At 44.6% G+C, this 13,773-nt stretch overlaps 1 protein-coding gene across 1 annotated transcript; it reads left to right on the top strand.

Moving 5' to 3' along the window:
- The first annotated feature begins 4,921 nt into the window (after positions 1 to 4,921).
- On the top strand, positions 4,922 to 11,447 carry LOC114631264 (zinc finger protein 773-like). The gene is made up of 5 exons (XM_028779568.1): positions 4,922 to 5,011; positions 9,095 to 9,221; positions 9,731 to 9,817; positions 10,399 to 11,119; positions 11,204 to 11,447. Exons 1-5 carry the CDS (start codon positions 4,922 to 4,924, stop codon positions 11,445 to 11,447), a joined length of 1,269 nt encoding a protein of 422 aa, XP_028635401.1.
- The last annotated feature ends 2,326 nt before the right edge of the window (positions 11,448 to 13,773 follow it).

Genomic DNA, 13,773 nt, shown 5'->3' with positions numbered 1-13,773 from the left:
AGCAAGAATAGGCATGCATATGTATATGTTTGCCTCCAGGGGCAACAGAGATTGGATTCCTGGGAGCCAAAGTTACTGGCAGCGGTGAGCTACCGGAATTCCTGAGATCTGAACCTTGTCCTCTGGAAGAGAAGAAAGCATTCCTAACACCTGGGCTATCTCTCCAGTAGCAACTCCACCCCCGATGCTTTGTTTCTTTGAGATTGGATCTTACTTTGTAGTCCCGGCTTGGAAGTTCCTGTAGACCAACCAGGCTTGCTTTGAAATCAGAGATCTTCCTGCCTCTGCCTCCCAAGTGCTTGAACTAAAGGTGTGTTCCCAAACACCTGATTTCCCTTTTTCAAACACCTGGTTTCCCTTTTTCACTTACTTGTTTGTTTGTTTGTTTGTTTGTCTAGTAAGACTAAGAACTCAGAAGAGGGAACTGCAATTACTCAAGTAACAATTTAAACCAAGGATAACTAAAGGAGTCAGTGGAGACTGACCTCACAAAGCCTAGCTTTATATTGAAGGATAATTTTAACTAACACTCATTTCTAAAGAACTGTGAAGGAGCAGAAGGATGATAAGGGCCTTTTAAGTGGTACTCCCTCCATAGGTATGGAGATGTACAGTAAGTTGTTCTCACTTGTGGCTGCAGGACTGGAGTTTCTAGAACAGTGGCTCTCAACCTTTCTAATGCTGTGATTCTTTAATATAGTTCCTCATGTTGTGGTGACCCCCCAACCATAAAATTACTTATTGCTACTTCATAACTGTCATTTTGCTACTATCATGAATTTGTAATGTATCTGGTAAGCAGGCTATCTGATCTATGACCTGCAAGGGGGTCGTGACCCAAAGGCTGAGAACCACTCTTCTAGAATGGAAGGATTCTGGACTATGTGAAGACCTGCCTGTTGGTATTGTACATTTGGCTCAGCTGGCCTTTTCCGCCATCCTGTGGACAAAAGGAAGGTCAGTCATGCAGCCTATTTGTGCCTCAGATCCTCAGCTTTCACAGAAAGGAGATGATTCCCCCTCCCCACCCCCTACTCCCATCCCTTTAGAAGGGCCCTAGCAGAATTCTCTCCTTGGGAATGTCCCCCTGGCAGCTGAAACAAAGAGCTGACTTCTCAGGGCCAGTCAGTCTTAATTTTCGAGCAAGTACTTGTTGAAAAAGTACTGAGTCAATATTCATCCACAAATGGACGATTAAAACACAATAAAATGTTATAAGAGCTTAGCATTTGCTTGAAAATATTTGGCATTTGATTAAAGTCTAGTTATTTATCCATTCATTCATTCATTCATTCATTTATTTTGTTTTGTTGAGACAGTGTCTCTCTATATGGCCTTGACTGTCCTGGAATTCATTATATATACCAAGTTGGCCTCGGACTCAGAGAGATCTGCCTACATCTGCTGTTACAGTGCTGGGATTAAAGGTGTGTGCCTATACAGGACGACAAGACTTAAACATATCTGCTGCCTTGACAGATCAAGATAAGGTAGTGTTGAGGACTGAAAACAGCTGAGTGTCTATGTGGGGTAAAGTTATATTTTAAGTTTTAATTACTGTGCTTAAAAGTTCTATAAAATGCCGGGCGGTGGTGGCGCACACCTTTAATCCCAGCACTTGGGAGGCAGAGGCAGGCGGATTTCTGAGTTCGAGAGTTCGAGGCTAGCCTGGTCTACAGAGTGAGTTCCAGGACAGCCAGGACTACACAGAGAAACCCTGTCTCGAAAAACCAAAAAAAAAAAGAGTTCTATAAAACAAAAATGCCTCTAACCTGTAAGCCCCACTTGCCCAAGGACACATAAGTTTCTGGATTGCTAGAGGCTGTTCAATACAAGCCACGTGTTTTCACTTTTGTAGATGAGGTTGGTTGCCCCAACGTGCACAGGATGTACTTGATCACACATAGGCAGGAGATATATAGTCAGGAAGTATAGTATGGTATATACTTGCCCTGATTAAATGAAGGCAGGAAGTACATGTCCTCGTGGGTTTTACCTTTATAAACCTCTGACTAATGTAATTTGGTGCCATACTCTGGGCATTCTGGATATGAACCCAGCCAGTGTCCACCATCCTGGCCAGTATTTAATAAAGCATGCTTCAAATCTGGCTCAAAAAATAATGGTAGTAGTCTTTTTCTCACCTGATGGGAATAACAGAAAACACTAAAAAAAAGAGTCATTTTGTTTTTTGGGTTTTTGTTTTGTTTTGTTTTTAAGGAATTAAAAATTACCCCTCAAGGAGAGGCTGGGCTCCCTCTTCATGTGTGCTTGCTGTATGGGTGTGCTTCCTCATCCCTAATAAAGGCCTTTCTTGGCAGACTGGTGCTGTCTGCTCATGTCTGCTGTGTTTGAGATGCTCCCTGCGGCTACTATAGTACTGGAGATTTTTCCTGCCTTTTAATTCTTTAACTGGAGAGGAAACAAAGCTTGTTTCAAAATTGGCTCCAAAATTGTGGTGATGGTTGTATTCTCCCTGGTGGTATCCTGAGGAGCTGGTGTGCATGCAATCCCAGTGCTCAGGAGACTGAAGTATGGGAATCAAGAGCCTGAGGCCAGACAGAAAGGAACCCAGAATGAAGTCTGTCACAAAACACTAAAGAACAAAGAAGGAAAAAAAATGGACATGGATACTTGTTCTGAAGTCAAAACAAAGCCAGGTGTGGTGGCACTCACCTCAATCCCAGCATTCAAGAGGCAAAGGCTGGCAGATCTGTGAGTTCAGAGCCAGCCTAGTAGAGTTCCGGCCTAGACAGGGCTATAAAGTGAGGACCTGGTTCCTTAAAATAAAGACAAAATTAAACATACATGCACATGAAATTTTAAAACAATAACAGATACACACACAGAGAAAAACAAAAAAAGCAGAAAATTAAGAGTACGATTTAAAAATGATGTACATGCACACCTTTGATCCACCCAGAGGACAGAAAACAGTCCAATCTCTGAGTTCAGCCTAGTCTACAAAGTGAGTTTCAGGTTACCCAGAGTTACCCAGGGAAACCCAGTGTCAAAAAGCCAGTAAGAAGAAGGGAGGCTCTTCAGACTGCCTGAGGTAAACTGTGAAAGTTCAAGGAGGTAGTCTGTGGAGGGTAAGCTCAGAGTCACCTCGTCGGAGAGTGTTTCAGGGAGACTCAGATGTCATGGAGGTTCAGAATTCCAGGTAGAAGAAGGCAAGCTCTGCAGGGGGGGTGATTGTCAAGCCCAGCTGGATCAACACTGAAAGGATTTACTTATTTTATGTGTATGCATCTGTGGAGACCAGAAGCGGGCATCAGATGCCCTGGAAATGGATTTGCCTTAGCAGCAAGCAAGTTCCTTGAGCCATCTTTCTCTAGAATCTGGATTAACCCTTTGAAAAGGAGGAAAGGATACATTTCTCAGCTGGGCAGTGATGGCACACACACACACACATACACACACACACTCACTCTCAGCTAGGACTACACAGAGAAACCCAGTCTCAAAAAACAAAACACAGCCAGGCAGTGGTGGCACACACTTTTAATCCCAGAACTTGGGAGGCAGAGGCAGGCGGATTTCTGAGTTCGAGGCCAGCCTGGTCTACAGAGTGAGTTCCAGGACAGCCAGGGCTACACAGAGAAACCCTGTCTGGAAAAACAAACAAACAAAAAAAAAACCCACAAAAACAAAACAACAAAGAATATCAACTCCCCACCTAGACTTGGAATTTAGATGGCAGTCCCCAACCTCGAAGCTAAAAAGAGGAAGCATTGTCTTAATGGGCCTCAATGCAGATCAGAAATCCCTACCTTCCAATCCTAAAAAGTAGCTGACTTGAAGTTCACCCTTCCAGAGCTACCAGTCTGGATCTCTGCGTGAGTCACGGCCCAGTGTTCCACAGGCCTTGGAACAATCAAGAAATCAGGTCAGTGATCACTCAGAATTCACTTGATATTCATTGTGGCATGCTCCTGCAGTGGAGCTCTTCTGGAGAGCAAGGTAGAAGAACTTGGCAGTCCCTAGCCAAGGCTTGAACAGGTCACTTGTGGTGTCTTATATTTCCACCTCTATGGCCCTTCCATCCTGGTCAATACAAGATAAAACCAGTTTGTGCAAACCTGATCAACCAATCCAGGCACTTTGGAAAGAATTACCTGCAAGCAACACAGTAAGTTTGATTTGACACTATTTTTAGTCTTGGAGACACCCATTTTCACTGGCTGAAAAATATTTTCATTTTTGACTTTTCATACAATATATTGGTCATATTCTTTCCTCTCTACCAGCTCCTCCCAGATCCCACCTGCCAACCAACTTCATATATTGTCTCTGTCTTGTTTTTTTGTTTTGTTTTGTTTTTTGAGACAAGGTTCCTCTGTATAGCCCTGGCTGTCCTGGAACTCACTCTGTAGACCAGGCTGGCCTCGAACTCAGAAATTTGCCTGCCTCTGCCTCCCAAGTGCTGGGATTAGAGGCGTGTGCCACCACCGCCCGGCTGTCTGTTTTTATTTAAGAAATTTAAAAAAAAAAAAAAGCGGGTGTACACACACACACACACAAAAAGCGGGTGTATACACACACACACACACACACACACACACAGACTTCCACTACCACCACCACCAAAATCCCAGAGTCCTTTTTGTGTTGGCCAACTATCTCTGAGCATTAAGTTTGCCATGGGCGTGGCATACCCAGGGCTAGCCTGTGGAAAAAGCGTCTTTTTTTTAACAGCCAATCAAAATGGACGCTTTCATTGTCGCAAACGTGTTGGGCGGGACTTTTAGCGTTGCCGCCAAAAGACTCCCCTCAACGTTCCTGGTTGAGTCTCCAGTTCCACAGAATACGGGTTATCACATAGAGTAGTCCATGATAGGAAGTAGCCCAAGGAGCAGAGTCTTGTCCTCTGGTACCAAAGTCTGTCTGAAGTCTGAGGTATCCTTGTGTGACCCGCTGCATGTCTGGTTCCAAGACGCCCCCAGCGTCCCTGTCCCCTACCAACCCGCAGAGCATGATGGCAGCCGCTGAGGCAGGACCCCAGACTCAGGTAAGTGCCTCGTGGTCCCGGGCCTACCTGAAGGCAAGAGCGCTGGGAGGGTGCCCTGGGGTCATAAGCCTGCGGGGCAGGGCAAGGCCGGGCAGGATCCTAGACTGTGTGGTACCGGAGCTCTGCCTCGGACTACTAGATTCTCCTTTCTGACAATCTGTGCTGGAAGTCTGGCGGACTCATGTAGACGGAGCTCTGAGACTTACCGAATCTCCGAGGTGACTCCTGCTTTACTAAATGGGAAAGGGCTCAGCGCACTTGCTGAGTTCGGTTTGTAAAGATGTCACTGGCAGCCGGGCGGCGGTGGCGCACGCCTTTAATCCCAGCACTTGGGAGGCAGAGGCAGGCGGATTTCTGAGTTCGAGGCCAGCCTGATCTACAGAGTGAGTTCCAGGACAGCCAGGGCTACACAGAGAGGCCCTGTCTCGAAAAAACAAAAACAAACAAACAAACAAGTCACTGGCTACAGATAACAGATACAGATAACTTTGGATCTACTTCTCAAAGGTTCAACCCTCCTGGATGAAGCGAGTGTTGTGACAAGGAGAGACCTGTGTGCAAATGCAGGGGCTGGTGTGGTGGGCTACAGAGATGGAGAGAAAAGATCAGATTTTTCTTTCTTTCTTTCTTTGGGTTTTTTTTTTTTTTTTTTGGTTTTTGGTTTGGTTTTTGTTATGGTGAAAAAAAAGTGTCTATTTAGAATTAGCCTACTGGACTCAGTTTAGATGGTCCCAATCATGTTGGCACTATCCAGAGCATCATTATCAGGAGCCAATCGAGCATAAGCCTTCTGTCTGTCAGGCCTTATCAACGTCCTAGAGTTTCGTCACGGCCTGGTTGATCTGATATTTGTTGGCCTTGACATCCACAATGAACACAAGCCTGTTGTTGTCCTCTGTTTTCTTCATGGCTGACTCCGTGGTCAGTGAGAATTTAATGATAGCATAGTGGTCAAGCTTGTTTCTCCCGGGTGCAGTCTTCCGAGACTATTTAGAGCCGCAGGGTCAGGCCGCCGAAGGTGCGGATCTTTTTGTGCCTGTGGAGGCCTTAAGGCCTTCTTAGCTTTCAAGGCCTTCGCTTAGGCTTCGGCTTTGGGAGGGGCAGGAGCTTCCTTCCCTTTCGGTGCCATTTTGGTGAAAAGGGCCAGATCAGATTTCATGACGGAAAATCTGCCAAGGATTTTACACTGTCAGGACATTCTCTTGGGCCAAACGCAGTAAATAAAGATAAAAGGACTATTCAAGCTTTTCTGGTCATTTTTTTTTCTTCTGACCATTGGGAAGGATGGCAGTTTGAGAGTTTGTACTGCAGCTGCTTCACAGATTGAGATGTTTGTCCTTGGTGAAGCTAGAGTATCAGAATTAGAGTGTCGGAAGGCAGCTTGCTCATTCACTTCCGCAGTTCTGGGCAAGGGTGTGAGCTGAGGATAAATAAGGGAGGTTACTGGACACCAGTACCAACAGAAAGCCTGGGAGAATATTAGAGTTCCATTAGACGGGTGTGGTGCTGTACACCTTTAATCCCGGCCCTTGGAAGGCAGAGGCAGGAGGCTCACTGTTTGAAGCAGCCAGGGCTATGCAGACAGACCTTGTCTCTGAAAAACAAAACAAACAAAAAGTGGGATCTGAGGAGATAGACGGACCTGGGGTTGGGAATGCTTCCATTGGGTCGAGTTATGTTCAGGGTTTGAAGTTTATCATTAAAGAGTAGGATTCTGAACTGTCGAATTTATTAAATAAAAAGGTATTAATTTCAAAAGGCCAAGATCTATACCCAAACGGTGGCAATAAAAACAGCATTGCTGGGCTTCGTCCCCCAGACCTTTAATCTCACTACTCCAATCCCAGAGGCAGGCTGACCTCTTCGAGTCAAGGATAGCCGTGTGTGCATAATGAGAGTGTCTCAATGGATATCTATTCTATGATACACACACACACACTTTTGTGGATATAACATTATTAAAAAGCACCTAACAATTGCTTAAAACCATATTCAGTGTTTGATTAAAGCCTAATGTGTTGATTATCACGTTTGTTTGTGACCCCTACCCCTGAGACAAGATCACTTTGTATGTCGCCCTGGCTCATCCAAAACTCCCTATGTGGACCAGGCTGGCCTCTTAATTTACAGTCTCACCTGTCTCAGCTTCTTGAGTGCTAGGATTAAAGGCTGCGCCACTATGCCTGCTGTAAGTCTTCAGTAAATACAGTAAATACATATATATAAATAAAGTGATATATTTTGAGAGCATATATAAGTGTTTATACTGACAGTTGTTTGGTTGTTTGGTTGTTTGTTTTGAGACAGAGTTGCACTATGAAGCCCTGGCTGGCCTGGAACTCACTGTGTAGACAAGGCTGGCCTCAGATTCACCTGCCTCTGCCTCCCAAGTTGAGATTAAAGGCATACGTCACCACACATTGTGCTAAAACATTTCAGAAAAATGAATTATGTGTATAGGAAGCACCTTTCTTTAGTAGTTCACACATTAAACTGAGTATAACATAATATTCATACATGCATGGGTATCTTTTTTTTTTTTTGACTTGATTTTACTACGTAGCCCGACTGGCTTTGAACTCACTACTCACTGTGATTAGCAGGCTGCCCTCAGAGTCAAAGATATGCCTGCCTATTCCTTCTCAATGCTGGAATTAAAGATGTACACCTCCTCACCATACAACATGGGTAACATTCTTCTCCTTGTATTCTAATAGACAAGACTGAGAATATTGCTTCCTTGCCCAAGAGGACACAGGAAGAGATCTCCTTGAGGACTAGGATGCAGGTGGCAGTTGGGTATACCTTACTATAAATATGAGAGAGGGCTTAGGTGAGCCTTGGGGATACCAACACCATAGCTTGTTACTCAGAGCTTTATTTCACAGATTCCTCTTGGTTCCATGACACCTACCAGTGAAGAAGGGGTAAGTGGACAGTACCCCATGACTTGTTTCATGCCCATGTTAGTGGTCTCCAAGATTGTAATGCCTTGGGACTCTGCTTGCCACTCTATTTTTTATATATTAGCCAGGGAAGATGATTACTGAAAATAAGGTCCCTGAGTCCAGGACAGGGATTATATGGAGAGGTCCTGTCTTAGAGCTTCTATTGCTACAGTGAAACACTATGACCAGAATAGGAGTTGGGGAAGAAAGGGTTTATTTGGCTTTTACTTTCATTTTGCTATTTAAAGGAAGTCAAGACAGGAACTCCGACAAGACAGGAACCTCGAGGCAGGAGCTGAAGCAGAGGCCATGGCATGGTGCTGTTTACTGGCTTACTTCCCCTCTCTTGCTCGGCCTGCTTCCTTATATATAGAACCTAGGACTGGCAGTTGAGGGATGGAACCACCCAGGTTTTCAGGGCCCTCTCTCATCAATCCCTCTGTCATGCCTTACAGCTGAATCTTATGGAGCCGTCTTCTCAATTGAGATTCCTTTCTTTCACAGAAAGGAATTCCTTTGTTTTTTTTTTTTTTTTTTATCAAGGTGACATAAGACTAAGCAGTAGGTTTCCACTATGGCAGCACTGTCTTACAATTCAGAGGCATTGAAGTTCCAGTGATGACCATTACAGAAAGCCTGGAACTGAGATGGATTGACAATGCTCAGAAATCCTCAGGTGTGCATGCTCTTTGTTGGAGTTAGGGAGTACGTCGCTCAGTAGCTAAGCACCTGGACTTGAATGCTAAGTAGAAATACAGGTAGAGTGAAGAAAGTAAAAATGTATAGTGAGAGTGTGCATACATGGCCACCAAGCCCATGTGCCTTTGCAACGTGGAGTGGCACAAATGGTCACATGTGATAAGATCATCTATAGAAGCCCATGTGAATTATTTGGTAGAAACAAGGGGCTTTAAATGTTGGGATACAAGAATAGATGGACTTCTTCTGTCCACCTACCTGCTGTGTTAGGTCGTTGAACACAGTGGTCAGAGAAACCTTGAGAGATTGGATTTCAGTAGCTTCAGAGCTTAGTGCTGTCTGAGGAAGTAAGCTAAGTGGGGATGGCTGTCTTGGAGATGACTGGAGTGCCACAGGAGGTGGCTTCCTGTGAACTCAGATATCCTCATCGTGGCAGGACCGGGTGGAATTTAAGGACGTGGCTGTCAACTTCTCGGAAGAAGAATGGACACTTCTTGATGACTCTCAGAGGCTCCTGTACTGCAGTGTGATGATGGAGATCTTTGACCTCATGGCGTCATTGGGTAAGAGCATCCCATCTTGTCAGGACAAGTCTGTGATGGGTGTAGCTTCTTTTCTACAGAGGGATGTGTTTTCTCAAAGCTGTGCCATGTTCAGTGAATCATTTCCAAACCATCCTGGAGTACAGTATGCTGGTGATGATCCTAGGCTTAAAACAATTCTCTCTCTCTCTCTCTCTCTCTCACACACACACACCCACACACACACACGTACATAGAAAGCAGTATGAGATAAGTAGCCATATAGTGAACATAATAGAGGTCAACTTAATGGCTCTCGTGGGCCGGTGACACTGTGACTACATGACATCCTTGTTTTCGTCCTCTAAGTGGCATGCATTGGGTATGCCTGTGGCAGTAATTTTTGCATTGTGTGATCGTCGTTTGATGGGGTTTCCCCATAAGACACTCCTCTAAGGACCATTCTTACTAGTTTTCTTTCCTATGGATCACCATGCTTTACATCACTGGTTTTAGTATGCAGTGTTCACTTGTCCTGTTTTTGACTTCAGACCTCATACCTGCTGGGGTCCGTGACATCACTCAGCTGGAGTCTTCAGGAGGTCCCTTCACCCCTACACTGAGATTCAAGGCTCCAGGTATGTAGGACGGGTACTTGGAGGGTGTTACTGTTGTATGTTCTCTGGAGAGGTTCATATGAAGTATATTTCTACTGGCTCTGATGGTTTGGTGCCAAGGCAGAGGATGATGGCAGATTCCATCTCTGGTTTCCCTGTTATTCTGAACCAAAGCTGTTCTTCATGTACCAATCTTTCCTCTTTGCACCGCTGAAGCACAGTGTTTCCTTTATTGTGCCATTAGTGTGTGGTGTGTCCTGAGCATCCTTAAGCATAGGTTCTTTGGTTACCATGTCTTATGGAGGTAGACAGCCTTCTGTACCTTGTCCTGTATCTCCAGCAGGGGAAGCTTGTGGAAAGCCATTTGCTGAGGAGTGTGCTATGGTCTACCCCACCCCTCCCTGTACTCTCCTTCTGGTTTGTGTTCTTACTGCCCCTAAGGTCCCTAGAGACTATAAGCTTCACAATTTCAACATGGTAATGGGCCCTTACGACCCCAACGTAGCCCCTTGTTCTGTGAAGAGTCAGAACACTGTTAGCAATATGTGCTGTCTGTCACCCCAGAGCTTCCGTGCCGTTCACGAGTATTTCTCTGTGTTCAGGATGTTCGAACAGAGAGATGTTACCCATTGAGCGGAGCACTTCTCCTCAGGAAGGAATTGGTGCAACCATGCTTGTTCGGCAGAAGCAGACACGTGCTAAGAAACCCCTAGAAAGGAAACAGGTAAGGATTCCAGCTATGAAGACAGGCAGAAGTGACCTTCCAGAGAAGACATCACAAAGCACAGACCATGTGATGGATTTCCAGGATTCCTCAAGTCTTCTTGGGTCTCAGGTGACTCCCAGCACTGGGCAGCCAAACAGAAGCTCTGAGAACGCAGAGTCCATTCAGTCCGACAATGGAAACCACAAATGCAGTGACTGTGGCAAAATTTTTAGTCATAAGTTCGGGCTTATCCGACACCAGAGAATACACACTGGAGAAAGGCCCTTTACGTGCCATGAGTGTGGGAGATCCTTCCGGCAAAATGCCCATCTCATTGTGCACTTGAGAATCCACACTGGCGAAAAGCGTTTTAAATGCAGCGAATGTGGAAAAGCTTTCAATTATAAAAGCTCTCTCACTCACCATCTGAACGCCCACAATGGAGAAATGCCTTATAAGTGTAGCAAGTGTGGGAAATTATACAGGAACAAGTCCAGCTTGGTGTGCCATTATCGAGTCCACACTGGGGAAAAGCCCTTTGAGTGCACTGTATGTGGAGAATCATTTAGGAACAGAGACAGCCTTGCAAGTCATTATCGATTTCATACTGGTGAAAGGCCCTATACGTGCTTTCAATGTGGGAAATCATTTAAAGAAAAATCCAGCCTTTTTTATCACAGCCGTGCGCACAATGGGGACAGGCCTTTCCAGTGTAGCGAATGTGGAAAATGTTTCATCCAAAACTCTCACCTCGTGAAACACCAAAAAGTGCATAGCAAGCCTTTCATGTGCAGTGAGTGTGGGAGCGTCTTCACTTCAGGTTACAGCCTCATTAGACATAAGAGGGTTCATGACACAAGAAAGCAATACGAGTGCACGGAATGTGACAAAGTGTATTGCCATAGCTCTGGCCTCTATAAACATCGCAAGGTTCACAGCAGATAGGTGGCCACCGAGAGCAAAAAATGTTCAAAGTCCCTTAATCATCTAATTCAAACACCTGAAAATTCACTGGGGGGGGGGGGGGGGGACGACGAACATTTCAAATGTGGAGGCCATGGTGAGATCCTTGTCAGAGAAGCTTCTTGCTGATAATTAACTCAGCCACAGCTGAACAGTGTGCAGAGAGTGAGCAACTTTAGAACACTCAGCCCTAAATACTGTGTCTTCTTCAAACCCTCCCCTCAAGGCTCAGAGGGAGAAAAGGCAGAAAAATTGTATAAGCCAGAGGTGCTGGATGACTCCCAGGAAAGAGTAAGGTCTGTTAACACACATCAGGACTGCTAGAAACGAAAGTCACAGAGACTGGCAGCACAGACAAGACACGTTCAAACCAGACAAAATTCTAGTACTGAGAGGGAAAGTGCACACAAAATCCCCCTTCTAACCAAGAAGCAGTTGATTACCCAAGTTTTCTTCAGTGACCTATCGCTGGGTATATGAACCACACTCTTGGAGAGGCCCTATGCCCAGGAGTAGCTGACCAGTGGATTGGTTTTGTTGTTTAGTTTTAGTATTTTGTTTTTCGGAGAAAGTAAAACCATTAAGTTGAATGGGTAGGGAGGTGAGGAGTCTGGGAAAAGTGGGGAAGGGAAAGAATATGATCAAACTACACTGTATGAAAAATGTTTAAATAAAAAAGACACATTGTTTGCATATATGAAATTTCCAAGGAATTAATTTAAAAGGTGTGTTTATTTACTACATGTCTGAGCTTTTGCCTGTGCGTGTGTATGGACATCCAGTGTATGCCTGGATGGTGCTGAAGGAAGTTGCCAAGGTTGTTAGATGTCCTGCAAGTGAAAGTACACACACTTGGAAACCACTGTGTTCTTGGAGGCAAACCCAGGTCCTCTGCTAGAAACCAATGTTCAACCGGGCGGCGGTGGCACACACCTTTAATCCCAGCACTTGGGAGGCAGAGGCAGGCGGATTTCTGAGTTCGAGGCCAGCATGGTCTACAGAGTGAGTTCCAGGACAGCTAGGGCTACACAGAGAAACCCTGTCTCGAAAAACCAAAACAAAAAAAGAAACCAATGCTCTTAACCACTGAGCCATCTCCCCAGCCCTATCATATACATTTCCTTGAAGGACATATGCTTTGAAATTTTGTGCTTATTTAGTTTTGGTCATTTCTTTGTGTGTGCACTGTTTTGTTTGGTTTTTTCGAGACAAAATTTCTTCTGTGTAGCCCTGCCTGTCCTGGACCTGTTTGTGTAGACCACACTGCCCTTGAACTCACAGAGATCCACCTGCCTCTGCCTCCCAGGTGCTGAGATTAAAGGCACGACACCACACACAGCTATGTGCACTAATTTTTTAAAACTAGTTTTCATATTATTGTTAGGAAACTTTTTTCTTTGCTTATGTTATTTTGATACAAGTTTTCAGTATGTAGTCCTTGCTGACCTGGAGCTCTCTATATACACTAGGCTGACCTCAAAACTTAGAGATTTACCTGCCTCTACCTCCAAGTACTCGGATTAAAGGTGTGTGCCTCTATTTGCTGTCTCTATAAGTTGATGCTCTTCTATCATACCTCGGTCCCCTGAGCACTGGGGTTATATGTGCACCAACATGCCCAGCTGTTTTCAACTCTCACAACTTCAGTGATTTGTCAAGGGCTTAAGCGTATCTTTTTGTGATTCGTGATTATTTCTCTAACCTTGAAAAGTCTAGCCGTATTCATATCTAATATGCCAATGCTCCTGACATTAGAACATAGAGATGTAACAGAAAATTATAGCTGCACAGGCTCCTGCCTATTCATGTTTCTCAGATCATAAAGGGCACTATCACAGAGGCCTTTGATATGACTCCAGACAGTGGAAGCCCTGTATTTTTGTCTTGAATGCACCAGGATTGGCCCACAGTTGAGTGTTTTCTGGGGAAGCAGCTAAATCACATTATGAATGATAGCCCTTTGTAGATGAAGCCTAGCAATAAGAGGCCTCGTGGTATATAAAGAGATAAAATAGAGCGAAAATGAATAAACTAAAATGGATCATCTCTGACTCATTTACAAGACAATAGTGGAACTTCCAGTTTCGGAGGCATTGTGTATTCAAAGGAGTAGATGAGAACTTGCTAGCATCAGCAGCGAAGTTCAGAGCTGAAGAGGAATTTGATTACATCATCTACCATCTTTAATGTAGTTTCAAACCATGTGTGCAAAAACTGATTTGCTGTTTTACTTGAGTAATACTTTATATGATATTAAAAAGTCTTCATGAGATAGAAGGTAGATTTGTCAGATAATGGTATATATATA

The sequence above is a fragment of the Grammomys surdaster genome, unplaced genomic scaffold, assembly GCF_004785775.1.
Source record: "Grammomys surdaster isolate TR1022 unplaced genomic scaffold, NIH_TR_1.0 355, whole genome shotgun sequence".
NCBI lineage: Eukaryota > Metazoa > Chordata > Mammalia > Rodentia > Muridae > Grammomys > Grammomys surdaster.
This window is presented reverse-complemented; position numbering and strand designations above follow the sequence as displayed.